At 52.7% G+C, this 19,345-nt stretch overlaps 1 protein-coding gene across 1 annotated transcript in view; it reads left to right on the plus strand.

Annotated features, from left to right (window-relative positions):
- LOC308525922 (ALK tyrosine kinase receptor-like) overlaps positions 1-19,345 on the plus strand; it is a gene marked incomplete at both ends in the record, with an annotated part of 170,439 nt that overhangs the window by 149,686 nt on the left and 1,408 nt on the right. Inside the window, 3 exons of the mRNA XM_081100794.1 lie at positions 10,312-10,462; positions 17,040-17,171; positions 17,780-17,924. Of these exons, the coding sequence (XP_080956920.1) occupies positions 10,312-10,462; positions 17,040-17,171; positions 17,780-17,924 (428 nt within the window). The remainder of the gene's footprint in view (positions 1-10,311; positions 10,463-17,039; positions 17,172-17,779; positions 17,925-19,345) is intronic.

The raw sequence follows: 19,345 nt of genomic DNA on the forward strand, positions 1-19,345 counted from the left end.
TCTGACCTGTCGTAAGGACTGCAGAAGGGGAGATTTGAGATGATGGAATGGGGCAGCAGGGAAGATGCGTCCTCTATCCTCCAGGGGCCCACAGACTATTTGTGGAGATGATATGCATGTGTGAGCTGGCTTCAGAACATTCTTTATCCTTATTATTCGTAATTATAATTATTTCTATTCTTGAATCGCACTTGGTGCTGTTTCAATGAGGCAGTGCATGTACAAACATCTGGGAAACACAAGTGCGATGCACATGAAGGATCACGTTGTTATCCTTGCGCCTCCTTTCACGGGACTTCACTGTTCTCAAGGGAAGTAGCTGTTCAACTCTGTCCGTGTCCAACCCCAAGCCCACAGCATTCCCTAGAGCTGGGGTGGGGAACGTCTGGCCCACAGGCCATATAAGGCCATAGAAATCATTGGGTCTGGCCCTGCCAAGGCATTAGGCATTAATTAAAGGTTTGACCAAATATAGCAGGCTCATTTTTAAGTTGATAATTTTGTTTGGCCCATGAATGATGTTATAAAGATGCAAATGGCCCTTAGAGCAAGGCCAGGCTGGAAGGAGGCTGATGACTCTCCTGGGCCACTGTGCCATCATTAAGCACAGCTAGTGGTAGAGCTTAGACTAGTGGTGCCCATTGTCAAGTGGGCATCGGAATGACGGAGGGCTGGTTAAAGCGCAGGTGGCTGCGCCCACTCTTGGAGCGTCTGACTGTGTAGGCTTGGAGTGGGGTCAAGAATAGAATTTCTGGCCCTAGCCAGTTTGGCTCAGTGGATAGAGTGTCAGCCTGTAGACTGAAGAGTCTGATTCCAGTTTGATTCCAGTCAAGGGTCCATGCCCGGGTTGCGGGCTTGATCCCAGGTAGGGGGCGTGCAGGAGGCAGCCGATCAATGATTCTCTCTCATCATTGATGTTTCTCTCTCTCTCTCCCTCTCCTTTATTCTCTGAAATCAATAAAAATATATTTTTTTAAAAAGAATAGAATTTCTGGTAAGTTCCCAGATGATGCTGACGCAGCCCTGAGAACCACTGAGGCAGGTCAGACCTGGCCTAGGGCCCACACAGCTGTGACGTGGGCAAAGGCAGGGCTGCAGTCATTTTACAAATGAGGAAACGGAGGCTCAGAGAGTCAGGAGCCTCCCACAGCCCAGACATGGCCTCCAGCCCCTGAACTTCGGGGGCGCAGCCTCACTGTGGCTCCTTCCACCACACAGCCAGGCTGTTTAAACAGGAAATATCATAATGGTGTCCCCAGAGGCTGAGCAGTGGGAACTGAGCTCTCCTTCCCTCCTGCAGCCCCCGAGCCCCAGCATAGCCTCAGCCCCCTGGGAAGAAAAGAGGCAGCCCCACTCCCGGACCTCAGGGCAAACGTGTTTCAGGGAGAGCCCTAAGTGCTTTCTAAATGCATCGGGGCAGGAATGCAATAACCAGGTTTGGCTGCAATCACATTAGCTGCTCGTCCTGCACATTCCCAGTAAATGGCCAAAGACACGCACCACCACTGACCGCACCACCCCCAGCTGGCCAGACCCCCTCCTCCCGGCTGGATTTCCATGGTCACCCCTGTCCCAGAGCAGGAGGAAAGGACTCCTGGGGGGGAGGGGATGGATGTTTGTTGAAGATCCACTGGGTATTTCCCCTCCGTTTAGTGATGAGGTGGTGTTATTATTGACACGCCCTTGTCTCCACATGCGGAGCCTGGAGTGAGAGAAGCTTTGCACAGGCCTGACGCCAATGGCCAGAGACAGCAGTGCCGAGAGCAGACCGATCCCACAGACAGTTGATTCTGACTTCCTGCTTCCCGGAACTTTCTCCTGACTTCCTTTAGACCCCATGTTTAAAGGATTTTGCCTGCCAGAAAAACTGCACTATTAGATAAAAATTAATTCGTTGTCCCATCTGTTGTGAATTATAGCCGTATCTAAGTCTCGCCAGGTTTCTGAACTGTAAGGATTGCCACACCACGTTGACATAAGCCCAGTCCTAATCGAGAGCCGTTCCTATTTCTCTCTTTGCAACATTGAGACCAGCTTTGCCTGGTGAACAATCATTGGAAACATTCACATGCTATTGAGGCAGGACACCATGAAGTGTCCAGATTGGTGAATTTTGATCTGCGGGATTCTGTTGAATTGGCCTGAGATAGCATCATGTCAAAATGAAAGAATCAAAATCGAAAAGCACTGGGTTGGAGTTGCTGTCGTTGAATCTTTGTTCTTTAACCAATTAAAGGCTGTCACAGATGCAATCATCCTTCGGTGTCCAAGGGGAATTGGTTTCAGGACTCCCTTTGGATACCCAAATCCAAGGATGCTCAAGTCCCTTATATGAAACTAAAAGCCCAGTGCACGAAATTCATGCACTGGTAGGGTTCCTAGTGGCTGCCAACTGGGTACTCCCTCCCTTCCCCCAGCCACCGCCAACCAGGACCTCCCTCCCTTCCTTTGGCTGGCCCCACCCCCTGGTCTAACTCCTGGACAAATTCCTGGTCGAGGGGACAGTTTGCATACTATGCTTTTATTATATAGGATGCCATAATATTTTCATATGAACTACCCACATCCTCCTGTATAATTTAAATCATCTCTAGATTACGCACAGTACTGCAAGTATTGAAAATGCTCGCAAATAGTTGTTATACTGTATAGTTTAGGGAATAATAATGAAAAAAATGTCCATACATGTTCAGTACTGACGCTACCAATCATGGGCATAGTGCATGTCACCAACAAGGTAACGTTTTTCCAAATATTTTTGATCTGCGGTGAGTTTGCACATGTGAAACCCACTGATGTGAAGGGTCCCCTATTTCTGACCTTCACTTCATCCTTGACCCTGGATAAGGCTCTGGGCTTGGATGTGAATGTCTATTGGCCACATCACTTAGGAGTCAAAGAAGCAGAAGTTGAGTGGTTGCTTTTTAGACCACACCGGAATGCCCCTGGGTCAGAATGTCCACTCGGAGAAGCCAGGGCCCTTCTTCTGGAAGACAGCCTTTTCCTATTAACTAATTTCTATTTAGTAAGTGCAGTTCACCTGGCGAGATAAACACAGGACACATGGGAGGACATGAGGAAAAGGTTCATGGAAATAAAAAGGTTGGCAGCATCCCTGGTGGAATCCATCTACTCCCGGAAGTGTCGGCGCCCAGCGAGTGCTGTCTGGCTGCTGCCTGAGGCCTGGCACTGTTATTGGTGCAGCTGACTTCTCTCCCTGCTGGCCACACAGATGGAGGAAGGGGAGCTAATACTTATCAAGCACCTGCTGTAGGCAGAGAGGAGGCCATCAGTACCTGGAGCTTTCTCGGGGATGCATACAGGTGCAAGCACCCCACCCATAGCTGATCATTTATTTATCCTGGGCCCATCTGCCACCTTCTACTGTTCTGCCCACCACCACTCACCACAGAGGGAGAGGCCCAGAAAGAGGGAGAGGAAGAAGAGGCTGGGGAGGAGACGGCGGGGTGGTGGGTGTTGATGGGGGGATAGGGACAGCACCTAAATCCCATCCCTCCCCAACCTCCACTTTCCTGCCCTTGGTGTCCCCTTCTCTGGATTTGCCAGTTCCTCTAGCCAAACAGCAGAGGCGATGTAGTCAGCTCCCTCCATGTCCTTATGTCCTGGTGTCCACACCTGCTTTGCAAATCTCAGTGGCCCAACTGAAGCACCTGTCAGGACACTTTGCCTGACACTAAGGTACAGAGGCGAACACGATGCACCCCTGCTGGGAGGAGCCCAGCTCATGGGGCTGGTGGGTGCAGCAATACCACCGAGGAGGTTCGCACAAGCACTGCAGCCGGAGGCTAGGGAAAGGCTGGGTGCAGGAGTGGCTTCCACAGGAAACAGGCTAAGTCTTGAAGGCAATCGGCACTGTCTGCAAAGAAGAGGGGAGGCCTCCTGGTGGAAGGAGTACCTGGGGCAAAGCCACCTACCAGCTCTGGCCCTGGGGCCCGAGCCCCACCTGGCAAATGCCGTCAGCTACCTGTTAGCTCCCTCTGGTGGCAGAGAGAGAAACAAGCCTAGAGACACAGAGAGCCGATGGAAGGCTGAGGGTCACCCAGGAAGAGTTAGAAAGGGCAAGGGAAATCAGAGGAGCGAGGGTGCAGGGCCAGGAAGCGTTTAGGAGGTAAACTGGCACAATGAGAGGACTGGGGAGGAGGCAGTGCCTAGATGACAGCCTTGCTTGGGGGGCTGAGGAAGCCAAGACAATGAGTGACCGATACTTCGTCTCTAGGAGCTTGATTAAGACGACAGGCAAGGAGAACGGTCATGGCGAGAAGAGCACATGCTTAAGGGAAAGTTCTGGGCCGAGGTTCTGAGTGACCACACCTAGAGTGTGCCCGTGGGGGAAGGGGAGTAAAGTGGCTCACAGCAAAAGCATCGATTATGGGGTACGTGCTGGGGTGGGCGAGAGCCTCAGCCTCCCTGTATAATGGAGATGGTGCCAACACCGCCTGGCTCCAAGGACTGCTTGAGATTCAGTGTGATCTGTGCATGATGTCTCCACGCAGACGCAGTCCACGTCTGTGGATGTGGGCCAGCCATCTCTCACTCTTCCAGACTTTCTTCCCTCCTCATCCTCTTCTTCCTTCCTCCTGCTTCCTTCCTTCCTTCCTTCCTTCCTCCCTTCCTTCCTTCCTTCCCCCTTTCCTTCCTTCCTTCCTTCCTTCCTTCCTTCCTTCCTTCCTTCCTTCCTTCCTGTCTTTCTTCCTACCTCTCTAGGGCTCAGCATCCTTCCCAGCCCTCAGTCCTCCCACAGTTCACATACACACACACACACACACACACACACACACACGCACACATGTCGCCTATGAAAACATTTGTCAGGCACAGTCCACAGCTCCTGGTGGCAGTTCTCTCACGGTCCACTTGTTCCTCAGACATAATGTACAAGAGGCCCCAGATCCCAGCTGGAGACAGCCATCCTGCCAGCTGACCTGGGCCACAGCTGTGTCTGACGGTCTCCATCACTGACACTCATTTCCTCACCTGGCTCGAGGGACCAGCATGTGCAGCCAGGTGACACCATCATTCCACCCAATCCACAGACAGCCCTGGGGCTCCTACTGTGTGCCAGGCACTGAGTAGGTGCTGTGGGACTTAAAGAGAGGACTGAGACTCTGGAGTGCCACAGTCTTTGGAAAGACCACAGGGCAGGAAAGTTAAATAACAGTCCACAATACCAGTAAAGTTCTAGAGACAATTATAGAAGAGAGTGGCACGTCATGATTAATTGTCAGCCTAACTGTGCAGCTAGCCATCGCCATGAGAGCACAGAGCAGGGCAAGTCAGGAGAGGGGGGCTGTGCAGAGATCGATGGGCTGCAGGCAGAATGCAGTTGGCGTCTAATTACTGCCCCGTACACCAGGTGACCTTGAAAGTCTGTTCCCCCTCTGAGCAAGTGTTTTCAGGCTCAGCCCATCTGGAGGAGGCGGGGTTGCAGAGAGTCGCTGAGATCTCCTCCAGCTCGGATATTCCCGGGCGTGGGACTGCCCTGGCCTGGTGGGCCGTAGGGAAGAAATGCACTTTGCTCACGGGTGCCATCAGGACTAGAACTGAACAACGAGGAGAGGGTGCCTTGACAATTGGCCCTTCACCGCTGACCCCAGGGGTGTCTCCTGGTGGCTCAAATGACCTGTCCGGGTCATCTGACTACACCTGACAGGCATTTCCCACCAACCCGCTCGCTCTGCGCATACTCACTGGCCTCCTGTGGGCGAGGACAGGCAGGGCAGGCCTTCCATCCTGTTCCCGGAGGAAGAAAGTGGAGACTCAGAGGAGGGAAAGGGCCTGGGAATTAGAGGTGGAGCCCAGAGTGGGGTGCAGGAGAGACTGAGGTGCTCTTTGCTCGTTCAAGTGGGGTTCACTCCCTCCTCCCCCCCCCCCGCCCCGCCCAGCTCCCCTCGGGGTGTGGAGTCCACGCAGCCTTCGCGCTACAGCCAGCTGTGCTCTTGTTTCAGCATCCAGCAGGCAGCCGCTTTGATTTGCTGCTAATTCTTTATTTTAAAAAGATTCACAACTCAATTACAGCAGGTAACAATAGCTCACAGTCAATAACACAAAACACAAACCTAATAAACATCCATTTTGACCAGGGGCCATGGACTTAGCTGAGGGGAAAAACACAGCCTCAGCTTGTTGAGAACAGTATCTTATAATTTCCAGGAAATTGGAATGGCTGCGAGTCAGAGTCCGCATTTGAGTGGCAGGTAAATTAATTTGTCGTTTGTCAACCATCAAAAATAAACTGAGCACAGGGGTGGGGCGGAAGCTTCCGAGATTCTAGCTGAGGCTACCACTCCCACACAAGTTTATGTGGCACCATTCGTAGGGTCGGGGTCTTCAGAGGGGCCAAGGCTGGCCTGTGCCCCAGCTCTCTACAGTGAACAGCCTTGACCCCTGACTCCTTGGCCACACCCTGCTCTCCCATTGTTCTTTAGAAATCAGGGGCTCCTTCACTCTCTGCCTCCCAGAAGTCACCCCCTGGAGAGGTGTGGACAGGCTCAGCCATGGGCTACATCAGAGCAGAAGCTGCTGTTTGTCCCTCCCTGGCTATGCCCTCCAGGCACTGAATTAGGTCCCTCACAGGCATTATCTCATTTAAATCTCACAACAATCCTCATTATCGCCCTTATATAGATGAGGAAACTGGAGATCAGCGAGGGTAAATAACTTACCCAAGGCCACACGGTTGCACTGGCTCAGCCAGGGCCAGGGCGAGGGTAAGCAAGGTGCCTTGGACACAAAATCTGAGGAGGCATTGGCTCTCAAGGTCCCCTGAGCACAGACAGGGTTGGCACCAGGGTGGTGCCTCTCTTGCTGCACCCTAGTCCTGGCCCTGAGTCACAGCTTGCGTTTGCTTCCAGGTCTGGCTGCCTTCGAGCCCCGCTTTCTTCACTGTGGCACATCCTGCTCCAGAGGCGATCGCCTTGTAGTGGCAGCTGGGAGCTTGCAGAGGAGTGAGCTCCGTGGTGGGATTTCAGCCCTTAGAGGGCTGGTGATGGAGGCACTGCCTCCCAGGGCCCCTGCAGTTAGTCCAGACAGGCGGCTGTCTGCTCCCCAGGGCTTTCAGCAAGTGCACAGTCCAGGTTAAAACTGTGGGGCCGAGGCCATCACACAAGAAAGCAAACTCGCTCATCAAGCCCTCTGTCTGCTTTGGAATCTACAGAGCGGACCCAGCCCCAAGCCCCACCCTGCACTTGCCATCAGTCTGTTGTCTTCCAAATGCACTTCTTATCCCCAGGAGGGCAGGGGTCCTTGTCCTCATTTTTCTCCTTGGGGTGAAAGTAAGGTTCAGAGAGGTTAAGCAAGTTGCCGCAAGTCACACAGTAGAGGGTTCTTTCCATCCCACCCCATTACCCAGCACGAGGTCAAGACCTGGATGAGGCTGACATGCAGATCGGTTTGGAGGTGGGAGAAATCAGAAAGATGGCTTAGGGAGGGGGAAACCATGTCAGGAGTAAACAACATATAAAATATAATAATTTGGTTAAATTTAAACAGGGGAAAGAATTCAGAAGGATTCATAATGCATGCAGATCGATGCAAATGATGCCAAAAATAACGAGAAGGGCACAGCTTACCTCTCAACCATAAGCAGGAATGGGCAGGATGGGACTCTGTCTCAGGCAACAGCTTTCCAAGCAAACCACACGTTCCGCTGAAAGGACTTTCTTGTGCAACCTGGCAAAGCCCCAGGACAGAGATGGCGGTCCCCACGGCTAACTCAGGACTCTACACAGATCGCCCCTGAAACCCCACCACCAGCAGCACCCCCTCTGCCCCAGGTTTCCCTTCTCTGAACTAAACAATTCTCCTCGCTTTCCTTTCACTAATAAGCCTTCCTTGTGCCTCAGCTTTTTAATTGTCCTTATCACGGTCTCCATTTGTAATGGGCCAGGAGAGAGGGTTTGGTTGGGGTCTGCGTGAAGTAGGGTGGGCCAGTCGCTCCTCAGCCCACCCCCTTGTGCATCCAGATGGGCCTCCCAGCAGCATGTTGGGAAGGAAATGGCCTCTGTGAGGGGAAATGTGGGGTATGAACCAGGGTCTGCCAGCTCTGTGGCCTATTTATGGCTATTGGGGGGATGCCACATGCAGCCATGCCTGGGGCATTGTGGGAGGCTCAGGCACTGGCCTCTCCACCCTCTGCAGCCCTGCAGCCCCCTCCCTACCGCAGCCAGGCTCTCCTGCCTCTTCCCTTCCATTGACACAGACCGGACTCACCCTCCACCTCCTTCTGCTTGTCCGAGAGTCCACCTGCCCATCATCTCCATGAAGCCAACTCCAAACCTCCACCCCACACGCCCTGCAACCAGCCAAGGTCTCCCTCCTGGGCCCTGATTCTGTGAAGAGATTTCCCACTTTCTCTGAGTTTTCACCCCATGATCTCCCTTTGATGTTGAACCCCCACTACCCTGTGAGTTCAGAAAATAAGATAAGGGTTTGATTTTGGACAGGGAGGTAAATCCATGATGAGGAAATCCCAGGTACTCAGAACGCCCTCCCCGCAGCACCCCGTGTTAACACAAACCCTCCCTGTCCTCTCTCTCCTCCCGCTCCCTCCTTTGCCCTCTCATTCTTTCTTGCAACCTTTACTAGTCCTTCACCTTCCAAGCTCTGACCCGGGAAGAGGTTGGGGTTCTGAGAGGACACAGCTAGGAGAGGGCCTCCTCTGGTCATGGGATCCACAGCTCTTTGGTCCTCCATCTCGCCTCCCTGCTGGTGAGGTTTCTCTCTTCACAACCATAGGCATCTCCTCGCTTTCTGTGTGAGCCCCTTGATGGCCTGGGCCCCCCCCTGGTCTCCTCTGGTGCACAGCCTCATGCCACACCAGTGACTCCCATGGCAGTGACTCCCCTCAGTGCCCGGCCACAGACAGCCGGTGGGCGCCAGACCCTCCTTTGCAGCCCACAGAGAGCTCAGTTCCTTGCCTGGACATCGGCCAGCAGTCAGCCCTCTAGGCCTGTCTCTGCACAACAGGCCTGAGCCCCACCTGGGCTCCCAGGAGGTGCCTCACACCTTGGAACCTGGGTATTTCCTGGAGTTATAGCAGAAGAAGCCAGTGTGTGCAGCTAGCAAAACTGCCTGGAGGCTTTGTGTGCAAATTCACAGCATCTGAAAGCCCCCCCCCCATCCCCCCAGCCAGTCCCTCCCCCCACAGCGGGCCTCTGGGGAGGCATTTGTAGCTGGTGAGCTGGCTGCCTTCAAGACAGGCCCCTCGGGGTCCACCAGCTGGGTTACTTTTCCCAGCCTTGCTTGACTATCGCAACAACCTAGGAGGCAGCGGAAGTAATCCCACATCCCACGCTGCTTGTTTTCATCCTGATGGGTTGCTTGTTGTCTGCACACAGATCTCTCCAGAAGGCGCTCCTGGTGGGGCGGGAATAAACAGTCTGGGCTGCATACAGCGCTCTCCCCACTCATTCCACGGGGGCCTTCTCGTGTTAGACCCATGGGGAGACTTTAAACTTCCTACCGAGTCAGCCCCTGCTAATTCCACCATTAATAACAATAATAATATGCCGAAACCGGTTTGGCTCAGTGGATAGAGCGTCAGCCTGCGGACTGAAAGGTCCCAGGTTCGATTCCGGTCAAGGGCATGTACCTGGGTTGCGGGCACATCCCCGGTGGGAGATGTGCAGGAGGCAGCTGATTGATGTTTCTCTCTCATCGATGTTTCTAACTCTCTATCTCTCTCCATTCCTCTCTGTAAAAAACCAATAAAATATTTAAAAAAAATAATAATAATAATAATAATAAATACTTTTGAGTGCTTATTAGGTGCCAGCCACAAGTCTAAGACTGCATGTACTAATTCCCTTAATCCTGACAACACACAGGGGCTAGAAGCGGGGTGCTCTATTATCCCATTTTACAGATGTGGAACAGGGATGGTAAGTTCCTTGTCTAAGGTCACGTGAGTCCTTTGATTTTGGACAGGGAGGTAAATCCATGATGGGGAAATCCCAGGTACTCAGAACGCCCTCCCCCAGCACCCCGTGTTAACACAAACCCTCCCTGTCCTCTCTCTCCTCCCGCCCCCTCCTTTCCCCTCTCATTCTTTCTTGCAACCTTTACTAGTCCTTCACCTTCCAAGCTCTGCCAATGAGGCACCTCATTGTCCCTCTCTACTGCCCTCTCCCGACTGGGGGGAGGGGGACCTTCCTTGCTCACCTCATGGCTGCTGCAGGGGAGAACCATCAGAACCAACGTGGGGGTGTGCTTGGCCCACTGGGGGTGCCGGGTGGGCAGGAGGGAATCAGGCTTCACCCCATGGCAGAAGCCCATGCGCTTTGTCCATTACAGCATCTCGGGCTACGGAGCTGCCGGCGGGAAAGGCGGGAGGAACACCATGATGCGGTCCCACGGTGTGTCTGTGCTGGGCATCTTCAACCTGGAGAAGGACGACATGCTGTACATCCTGGTCGGGCAGCAGGGGGAGGACGCCTGCCCCAGCGTAAGTGCCAGAGCAGGGTTTTCTCCTCCACATGCAACCCAGGCCCAGGGGGCCCTCGGAGGGCACCAGCGCCCCTCACACTTCTGGGGGCTCAGGTTCAGCGATGGCAGGACCCTCCCCTTGTCCTGCCTGCAAGTGCCCCTCCTTTTCTAGGCCGTTTGGGTCCTGGGAAAGCTGGGGGTGTGCCTCGTGGGGTTTCACTTCCCACAGGGACCAAGGCTGGGGCGTGGGTTGCACAAAACTAAAGGACTGCATCCCATGTGAGTGGGCAAGTGGTTGTTCCTTTTAGCAGAAGTACGAGTTAAAGCCACTTCCTAAACTTTCTTGCTAGGGCATCGCTGTCTTTGGCCATATTATTACAAACAGGAAAATACCAGCTTAAACATTTCTTGTTCAACTCTTAGGCACATATACTAGTATGTCCCTAAGTACAGAGAACAAGGTCTGAAATGTACACGTAACTGGTTGTTTCTGGGGCGGGGACTAGAGTTGAGGGTGCTTTAACAGCAATGCCCGGTATGGTTATAAAAAGAAAGCGTTCATATAGTATTTATCATCTGTGTGATTAAAGCTTTTTAAAAATGTAACGCACAGGTGAGAGCTGGAAGAACAGGTAATCCACTCGCCCCATTTCACAGATGAGAAAATGGAGACCACAGCGGTGAAGGGACTTCAAAGTCATTCACGACACAGGACGGAGTAGGGGCTTGGGCTCCTGTGTTTGCTGTGCCCACCCTTGCTTAGGCCTCAGTTTTATGGCCTTTTGTTCTTTCCCACTTATAGCCCATCACTTGCCAAGCCAGACCGCCATTCTCTACAGCCCCAGACACAGCCTGTCCTCATTCCTGACCCCACTTGGTGTCTAGCAGTCACACGGGAGAACTCCAGCAGCAGGAGCTAAGAAAGCTGGTGGAGCCCTAGCTGGTTTGGCTCAGTGGTTGGAGCCTTGGCCCACGGACTGAAGATTCTCGGGTCCGATTCCATTCAAGGGCACGTACCTGGGTTGCAGGCTCCATCCATCTCAGGCCCTGGTCAGGGTGCACACAGGAGGCAACCAATGGTTGTGTCTCTCTCACATGGATGTTTCTCTCTCTGTGCCTCTCCCCCTCCCTTCCATTTCTCTAAAAAAAAAGCCTGGTAGAGGTTGACATGACCAGGAGCATGAAAAAGTGCAGACTAATGAAGCAGCCGCCATGCCAACGCCCAGCACCTAGTGGCTTGCCTCTGGCTGTGCCAGGCCCCTGGCAGTGCTGGCTGTCCTCACAGGAATTCAACCCCCTGCAGGGCGTGTCCCCTTGGGGCCAGGCCCCACCCTCACTTGCAGCACAGCTTCCACCTGGGGTAGGGAGTAGCCTCAGAGGACAGTTGTGGGGACAAGGGCTACTGAGAAAGCAATTCAATTCCATAAAATAAGCTCAGGGCTTCTAAGAGCTGGCACTGGGCTGGGAGCGAAGCATAGCCTCCCTGCACCGCACCCCCACCACTACCACCACCATGTTATGGGTTAAAACAAAACAGCAGGCGTAAGCTTTGCAGGTACAACCTTGTGAATGAGGACTGTCTGGACTCCAACTTTTACTCAACAACAATAATCAGGACTTTCCAACCTGATATAATATATTAAGTCATTAAACTGCAGGCTGCCGTAATGTTCACAGGAATTTATCGAGTGCTAATGTAATTCTTTCATCTAAGCAGAAAGATTGCATTGACTTTTGCAAGGGACTTTTACTTGATTGGATTGTAATCAGTTATGTCTTTTCACAGGCCTGCGTTCTCTTTTTTTTTAATTCAATTGTAATCTACTTGTTCCTCTGGTTGCTGCACTTTATCATTTCATTAATCAACCAACTCCTCTCAAAGTTGGTGGGTGTGCAGGGAGAGCTCAGTTCTTAGCCAGGGACAGAGGGCAGCCCCCTCTGCTGGCCAGGCAGGCGCAGCATGGGCCTGGGGAAAGGAACTGGTCTTCCCTGTGCTCCATCCTCCACCACCCCCCGGAGTCACTGGGAGAAGGAGAAAGACCTCTTACAGGCACTACCTCAACCTCTAGTTCTCCAAAATGGTGTCTAGAGGGAATCCTCTAGAACAGTGGTTCTCAACCTTCCTAATGCCGCGACCCTTTAATACAGTTCCTCATGTTGTGGTGACTGACCCCCAACCATAAAATTATTTTCGTTGCTACTTCATAACTGTAATTTTGCTACTGTTATGAATCGTAATATCTGATATGCAGGATGTATTTTCATTGTTACAAATTGAACATAATTAAAGCATAGTGATTAATCACAAAAACAATATGTAATTATCTATGTGTTTTCCGATGGTCTTAGGCGACCCCTGTGAAAGGGTTGTTCAACCCTCCAAGTGGTCGCGACCCACAGGTTGAGAACCACTGCTCTAGAAGATAAAGTGGACTCTAAGAATTAAGCTGCAGGAGTTGCCGGCTTTGCTGGTTCCGCTCACATCCGTGTAGTTGCTCTTCCCATGCGCTTAGCCACACGGAGCCCGGAGTGGGCCCCGCTGCTGGAACCCCCTGCAGGGATGTACATCCCTCAGGCCCCCCTTCTCCACTTCCTTCCTGGACTCATCTAGGGGCATGATGCAGGGCTCTTTACATCAGCACTAGTGACATTTGGAGCAGATAATCCTTTGAGGTGGGGGCTGTCCCGTGCACTGTGGGCGGCTAGCAGCATTCCTGGCCTCTCCCCACCAGATGCCAGTAGGATCCCCGGTAATGACAATCAAAGATGCATCCAGACGTTTCCAAATGTCCCCAAGGGAGCAAAACCACTGATCTAAATGTCAAACCTCAGCACCACCACCACTCGCAATGCAAATATTGTGAGAGTCTGGTGCATACCCACACAGCTCCCAGCTGGTTCAACCATATTCAGCAAATATTTGTTAAATACATACTGTATGCCCATCACTGTTCTAGGAACATGGGATATAGCCATGAACATATATCTAAAGAAATATCTCTGCTCTCAATATCTTTCTTTACATTCATGCCAGGGGTGGAAGGACGAACAGACAATAACTAGTTCATCAGTTTATTAGTTAATCAGGGTGTCCCAGAGTGACGTGTTAGAGTATATAGGAGTAGGTAAGGGGAGCCAGATGTGCCAGAGTTTGAGGCAGGTTGCAGTTTTAAACAGGGTGGCCAAGGAAAGCCTCCTGAGAAAATGGCAATTAAGCCCTGGCTGGTTTGGCTCAGTGGATAGACTGTTGGCCTGTGGACTGAAGGGTCCCAGGTTCGATTCTGGTCAAGGGCACCGGCCCAGGTTGTGGGCTCGATCCCCTACTCTCATCGTTGATGTTTCTAACTCTCTCTCCCTTTCACTTCCTCTCTGAAATCAATAAAAATATATTTTTTAAAAACAGAGAGAAAGAAAATGGCAGTTGAACAGAGTCCCGGAAGAGGTGAAGAACAAGGAAAATATCTGGGGAGTCCAGCAGACAGTCCACATCCCTGAAGGCGGAGCATGCCTGGTGTGGCATGCAGGGAGCAAGAGGGGGAGTAGGGGAGACATGAGGTCAGGTAAAGGGCCAAGTCAGACCCTTGTAAGGTCATGTTTAAGCATGTGTAGGAGTGTTGAACGGAATAGTGAGAATAGTGAGCTGATGCAGTTTGGGCAGAGAACAGACCCTGTGGGCCCAAGGGAAAAGTCAGGCAGTGAATTCAATGGCTATTTCATCAATCCCAGCAAGAGATGCTGGTGGCTTGGACCAGGATGGTAACAGCAGAACTGGTGAAAAATGGTTGAATTCTGGGCATAGTTCAAATGTAAAATCCAAAAGGATGTCCTGACCGATTAGATGATGAACTGAGAGAAAGAAAGGGTCAAGGTTGACTCCAAGCATTGAGCCTGAGCCGCTGGAAGGAGGAGCTGCCGACACCTGATGGGGGAATGCTGTGGAGGAGCAGGTTGGGGCGCAATCAGGAGTTCAGTGTTGGGTGTGCTGGCTGTAGAGCGACGTCTGGTAGACAGCCCAGCGGGCGCTCTGGTAGACAACAGGAGATGGGCCACTGGAATTCAGGAGAGAGGTCTAGAGTGGAGACACGGATTTGGGAGAAATGAGCATAAAGTGGAGACAAGGTGAGCAGTTCAGATTGAGAAGACCAAGGACTGAGATCTGGGGACCCCCAACAGGAAAAAGGACATGAACCAGCAAGTAGGCTGAGGAGGAGGAGCCAGGGAGGTAGGAAGGAATTCAAGAGGGTGTGCAGTCCTGAAGGTCAGGTGAGAAAGCTGTATTATGAAGAAGGGATCAACTCCACCAAGTGCTGCTGCAGGGGCAGCAGTGGGTGAGCTGTAGTGACACAAAGGCCTTCGTCCAGTCCATAGCTCCCTCCTCCCCACTCCTGCAATCTCCAGCATCTGCATCCCCAAGTGCCAGAGCCCCCCGCCCCCACCCCCCACCCCCCCCCTTCCGCTGCCAGGCAAGGAGAGGAAGAAAGGGAGCAGGATCCGAGGGGATGGACCACCTTGGCACCACTGGTTCAGATTGGGTAGCCCCCGATCTACAGAGAAGGAGGCAGGTCCAGGGAGGTTCTGGCCTCAGCCAATGTGGCTCAGCCACTCTCAGCCAAGCCTGTTAAGAGGCCAGCCTGAGCCCTGGGTCTGTGCTCCGCCCTCCCAGCTGACAGCCACATCTCCGTCCCAGCCCTGGGCTCAGGCCGGCTGCCCCTGGCATCTCCTGCCCTCCTTCCAGCGGTCCCTCGGCCCCACCCCAACCCCAGCCCTGGACAGCACTGCACAGACATCGGAGACATGTCAGCTTTGTCCAGGAACCATTCCCAGCCTTCCACCCACACTAAACCCACTCTTAAAAATACCAAAGTACTCCCATTGTTAAATCCAAAATGCCATAAAACAAATCGCATCTCGGCTCTTTAGCTGGAAATTTCTCTGGTGCTCACTGCCGGCACCCCTGCATGCTTCAGCGTAAGGAGGGGCTAAAGATGAATGGCCGCATCCACCGGCTGGTTACACAGCAGCATTCGGTGGAAATCTGATGTTTGATTGGCCTTTTTTCTATTAAGTAAAAGAAAAGTCATTTCCTCCGAGGCCAGGTCGATGGTTGTGGCCGACAAGCGGGATGGCTCTTCTTGAAGCACTGGCCTCTTTATTCGGGGACCCAAACATCCGGGTCACAGGGAGTCCCAGCACTCCCGGGACCCGATGCCTGGGCTCACACCAGGACATGTGTGGGCCCAGAAGTGAATCCAAAATAAGACAGCAGCCATTTATTCAGTCCCCGACACGTGCAAGACACCGTCTCTGCTACACACCACCTCCCGTGCCTGTTCCCCTTGCACGCGGGGGTCAGACGGAGGCCTGCCCACAGCTGGTCAGGGGTGTCCAACAGACCCCAGGGCCCAGGGCCTCCTCGGTGGCAGACACAAGAGCTCTAGTTAGGGCTATGGCAGGGGAGCTCTGGAGGCAGGAAATGGGACGTGAGCTGCCCAGTATGGAGAAGCGACTTCCACAAGGATGAGCTGGGAATAAATCTGAGTCTAGCCTCCCACTGTTTTTTTCTCTTTCCACGAGGCATCAGACCTGCAACTTCCTCCCCACTGCCCAGTTCCTTCTGGGATCGTCCCGAGGCCCCTGCGTGATCTCACTTCCAATTTCGCTCCCTCCACCCACCCCCTCACACTCCCTCCATCTCACCGCTTAGGCCCTCTGTCGCCTGCTCTTCAGAGTCCAGAGGACACTTCTACTCCTGCCGAACCATCTCTCGGTCCTGAGATGGACTTTTCTGAGCCAAAAAGACTCCTTCCCCAAATACCCCACTCACCTTCTGGGTTCGTGCTACTCTCTCCCCCTGGAATGCCCTAACTTTCTCTCATTCTCTGTGTTTAAAAGTCTATCGGATGTAGTACACAACATAGGGAATACAGTCAATAATGTCATATTAACTGTGTATGCTGACGGATGGTTACTAGACTTAACATAGTGATCATTTCCTAAGATGCATAAATGTCAATCACTATGTTGTATACCTGAAACTAACATAATGTACTTTAATGTCTTTTAAAAATCTCCCTATCCTTCAAGGCCCAAGTAAGTGCCACCTCCTGCAGGCAGTCCTCCCTGATCACCAGTCAGCAGCAAAGGCTCCCTCTCCCTCCCCCACTTCCCATGCGTTTTCTAACTAAGCTATTCTCATGATCCTTCTCTAATACTGCCCAGAGTGACAGTATTTGGGTATATTTTTGGTCACTTCAACTCAACTCTAAGCTATTTGAGAGATAGACCCTATCTTTTTTTAAAATATATTTTTATTGATTTCAGAGAGGAAGGGAGAGGGAGAAAGAGATAGAAACATCAATGATGAGAGAGAATCACTGATTGGCTTCCTCCTGCACACCCTCTACTGGACATTGAGACCACAACCAGGCATGTGCCCTTGACCGGAATCAAACCCGGGACCCTTCAGTCCACAGGCTGGTGCTCTATCCACTGAGCCAAACCGGCTAGGGCAGACCCTATCTGTAAACATAGAAGATCTGTCTGCTGGGAAGTAGAGAAACTTGGACACAAACCTGAGCTGCTTTTTGTTTCTGCAGACAAACCGATTAATCCAGAAAGTCTGCATTGGAGAGAACAACGTGATAGAGGAAGAAATCCGCGTGAACAGAAGCGTGCACGAGTGGGCAGGAGGGGGCGGAGGAGGGGGCGGAGCCACCTACGTATTTAAGGTGAGGTGGGCTGTGCCAGCTGCCAGGGGCAGTGACTTCTGCGTGTCATGGGGTTGCCTCGCAACCGCCCCAGGAACCAAATGCCACTTAGTGCCCTTTAAGGATGAGGAAACCGAGGCATCGGGACACGGGCTCCCTGTCTGTCCAAGAAAGGCAGGCTCTCCTCTCGCTGCTGTACCAGCCTGATTCACCCCAGGCCTCGGCCATGCCTGCCTCAGCGCTCCAGAGGGTCCACCGTGCCCTCCTCTGTCCTAAGGTGGACGTTCCCTGCCAGGCCCCCCCACAGGGACAGTGATGCTGAGTGCTTGCTCGGGAGGTTGTGGGGGTCAGAGCCAGAGACCCCAGGGAGTGAGAGGAGGGAGAGAGCAAAGAGACCTCCTGCCACCAGCACCCAACCTCTGCGGCTCCTCTGTGAGCTTCGGGAAAGGGGCTGCATGAGCAGCGTCTGAGCTTGAGCCCCCGGGTTGCTGTCACCTGAGTTCAGAGCCCTCAGCCCACCGAGGTATCAGCTGCTGCTGGGCACACACTCAGACACGTTAAACCAGGGCCCTGGCTCTCAGAGGGAAGCCCAGCCCCGTTTGTCAATCTCTGAATGTCTCTCCGGCCAGATGAAGGACGGCGTGCCAGTGCCCCTGATCATTGCGGCTGGCGGAGGTGGCAGGGCCTACGGGGCCAAGACGGACACGTTCCACCCCGAGAGGCTGGAGAATAACTCCTCGGTTCTAGGGCTCAACGGCTACTCCGGAGCCGCAGGTAAAGCAGTCAAGCCCGCCTCGCCCAGAATGTTCTCCCTGGGCCATCACACAGCTGTGGCATCTTATCACTGATACTTGAGAGGCTGGGAGCGCTGACATGGGTACCAGCCTCCAGGGAGGAAGGGCAGGCGGCATCTTTAGGCCCCAGGGACCATCTTGCTGATGCGCCCTTTGGACTTGTGGAAGGTCACTGAGAAAATGAGACAGGGCACCAGCATTCAGACCGCCAGCCCAGCCCTCCCTGGGTTTTACCAAATGCAACTGGAGGTGAGCAGAGGCAAGGAATCTGGGGCAGAGTCCAACCCTCCAGACCCCCGTAGTTCCTACCTCGCCGGCCTGGCCTGCCAGCTCACACAGCTCCTCTCTGGGAAAGCTCTTGCTGGAATCTTCATGGCTGGGCTCTGAGCTAGTTGTGAGAGCAGCCACACAAACAGGACAGGCACTGAAGGCGATGTGGATTCTCTGATTCTCGGAAATCAGCCATCTCTAAAGAGAAAATGCAATTCCTTTTTGTATTTTCTCCACAATCAGAGTGAAGGAGGATTCGGGGAGCCATTTAAAATTCGAGATTAATTCAAGCAAATATTCAAACTTTCTCTTCAATCAAGAGATGGCTAGGGCTAGAAGAAAGCAGAAATAGTTATCGGGTGCACAGTAAGGAGTTGCCCCCAGCACTCTTTACAGCGCCCAGGACACCTGTGCAGGTTTAATAAATTACAAAGCACTTCCGCAGCTATTATACATGTGCTTTTCAAAACAGATCCTAGGGTTCTCCAGAAAGATATTATTATTCCCATTTTATAAGAGTCAGCGAGCTCATAGAAAGTTAGGAGATTTTTTTTTCTCAACATGGCCACACAGTTTCATACTCAATCCGTTTTTTAAAAAACGTTGTTGATGTATTTTTATGTGCATGATTTTCTTTTCCACATATTTGCTCAAAGGCTGCAAGATAGAGTGAGGTGTCAGACACCACCTCAGCCAGGGACTGCGTAGGGCGTAGGGTAGGCGGATGGAGGCAGCGGAGGTGGCAGGCATGGAACCAGGCCCGTGCGTCCTAATGTATTAACTGTGCTCAGAGCTCGCTCTGCGTGGCCAGCTGCCAGAACTCGCCCAGGTCCCTCACGGAGCAGGGCCTTCCCTCCACCAGCTGACATCAGCACCCCCTCTGGCTGGAGAAGAGGCCAGCCACTTGAAACCTAAGCACCTGTAGCTTCCAGGGGTGACAGAAGGTCCCCACGACTAGCCTGGGGGCTTTGATTGCCTCTGTGTGAACTCATTCTAGACCCAAGCTTGTTCCTGACCTGGGTCTCATTGTCTGAAACCTGTCTCCCTCTTTGTAGCATAATAGCCATCTCTATCCCCAGCTCCCCTGCCCCAATCCCCCTACACACACACACACACCCAGCCTCCCTCTGC

Source organism: Myotis nattereri, assembly GCF_964212035.1.
Source record: "Myotis nattereri genome assembly, chromosome: 10".
Classification (NCBI taxonomy): domain Eukaryota; kingdom Metazoa; phylum Chordata; class Mammalia; order Chiroptera; family Vespertilionidae; genus Myotis; species Myotis nattereri.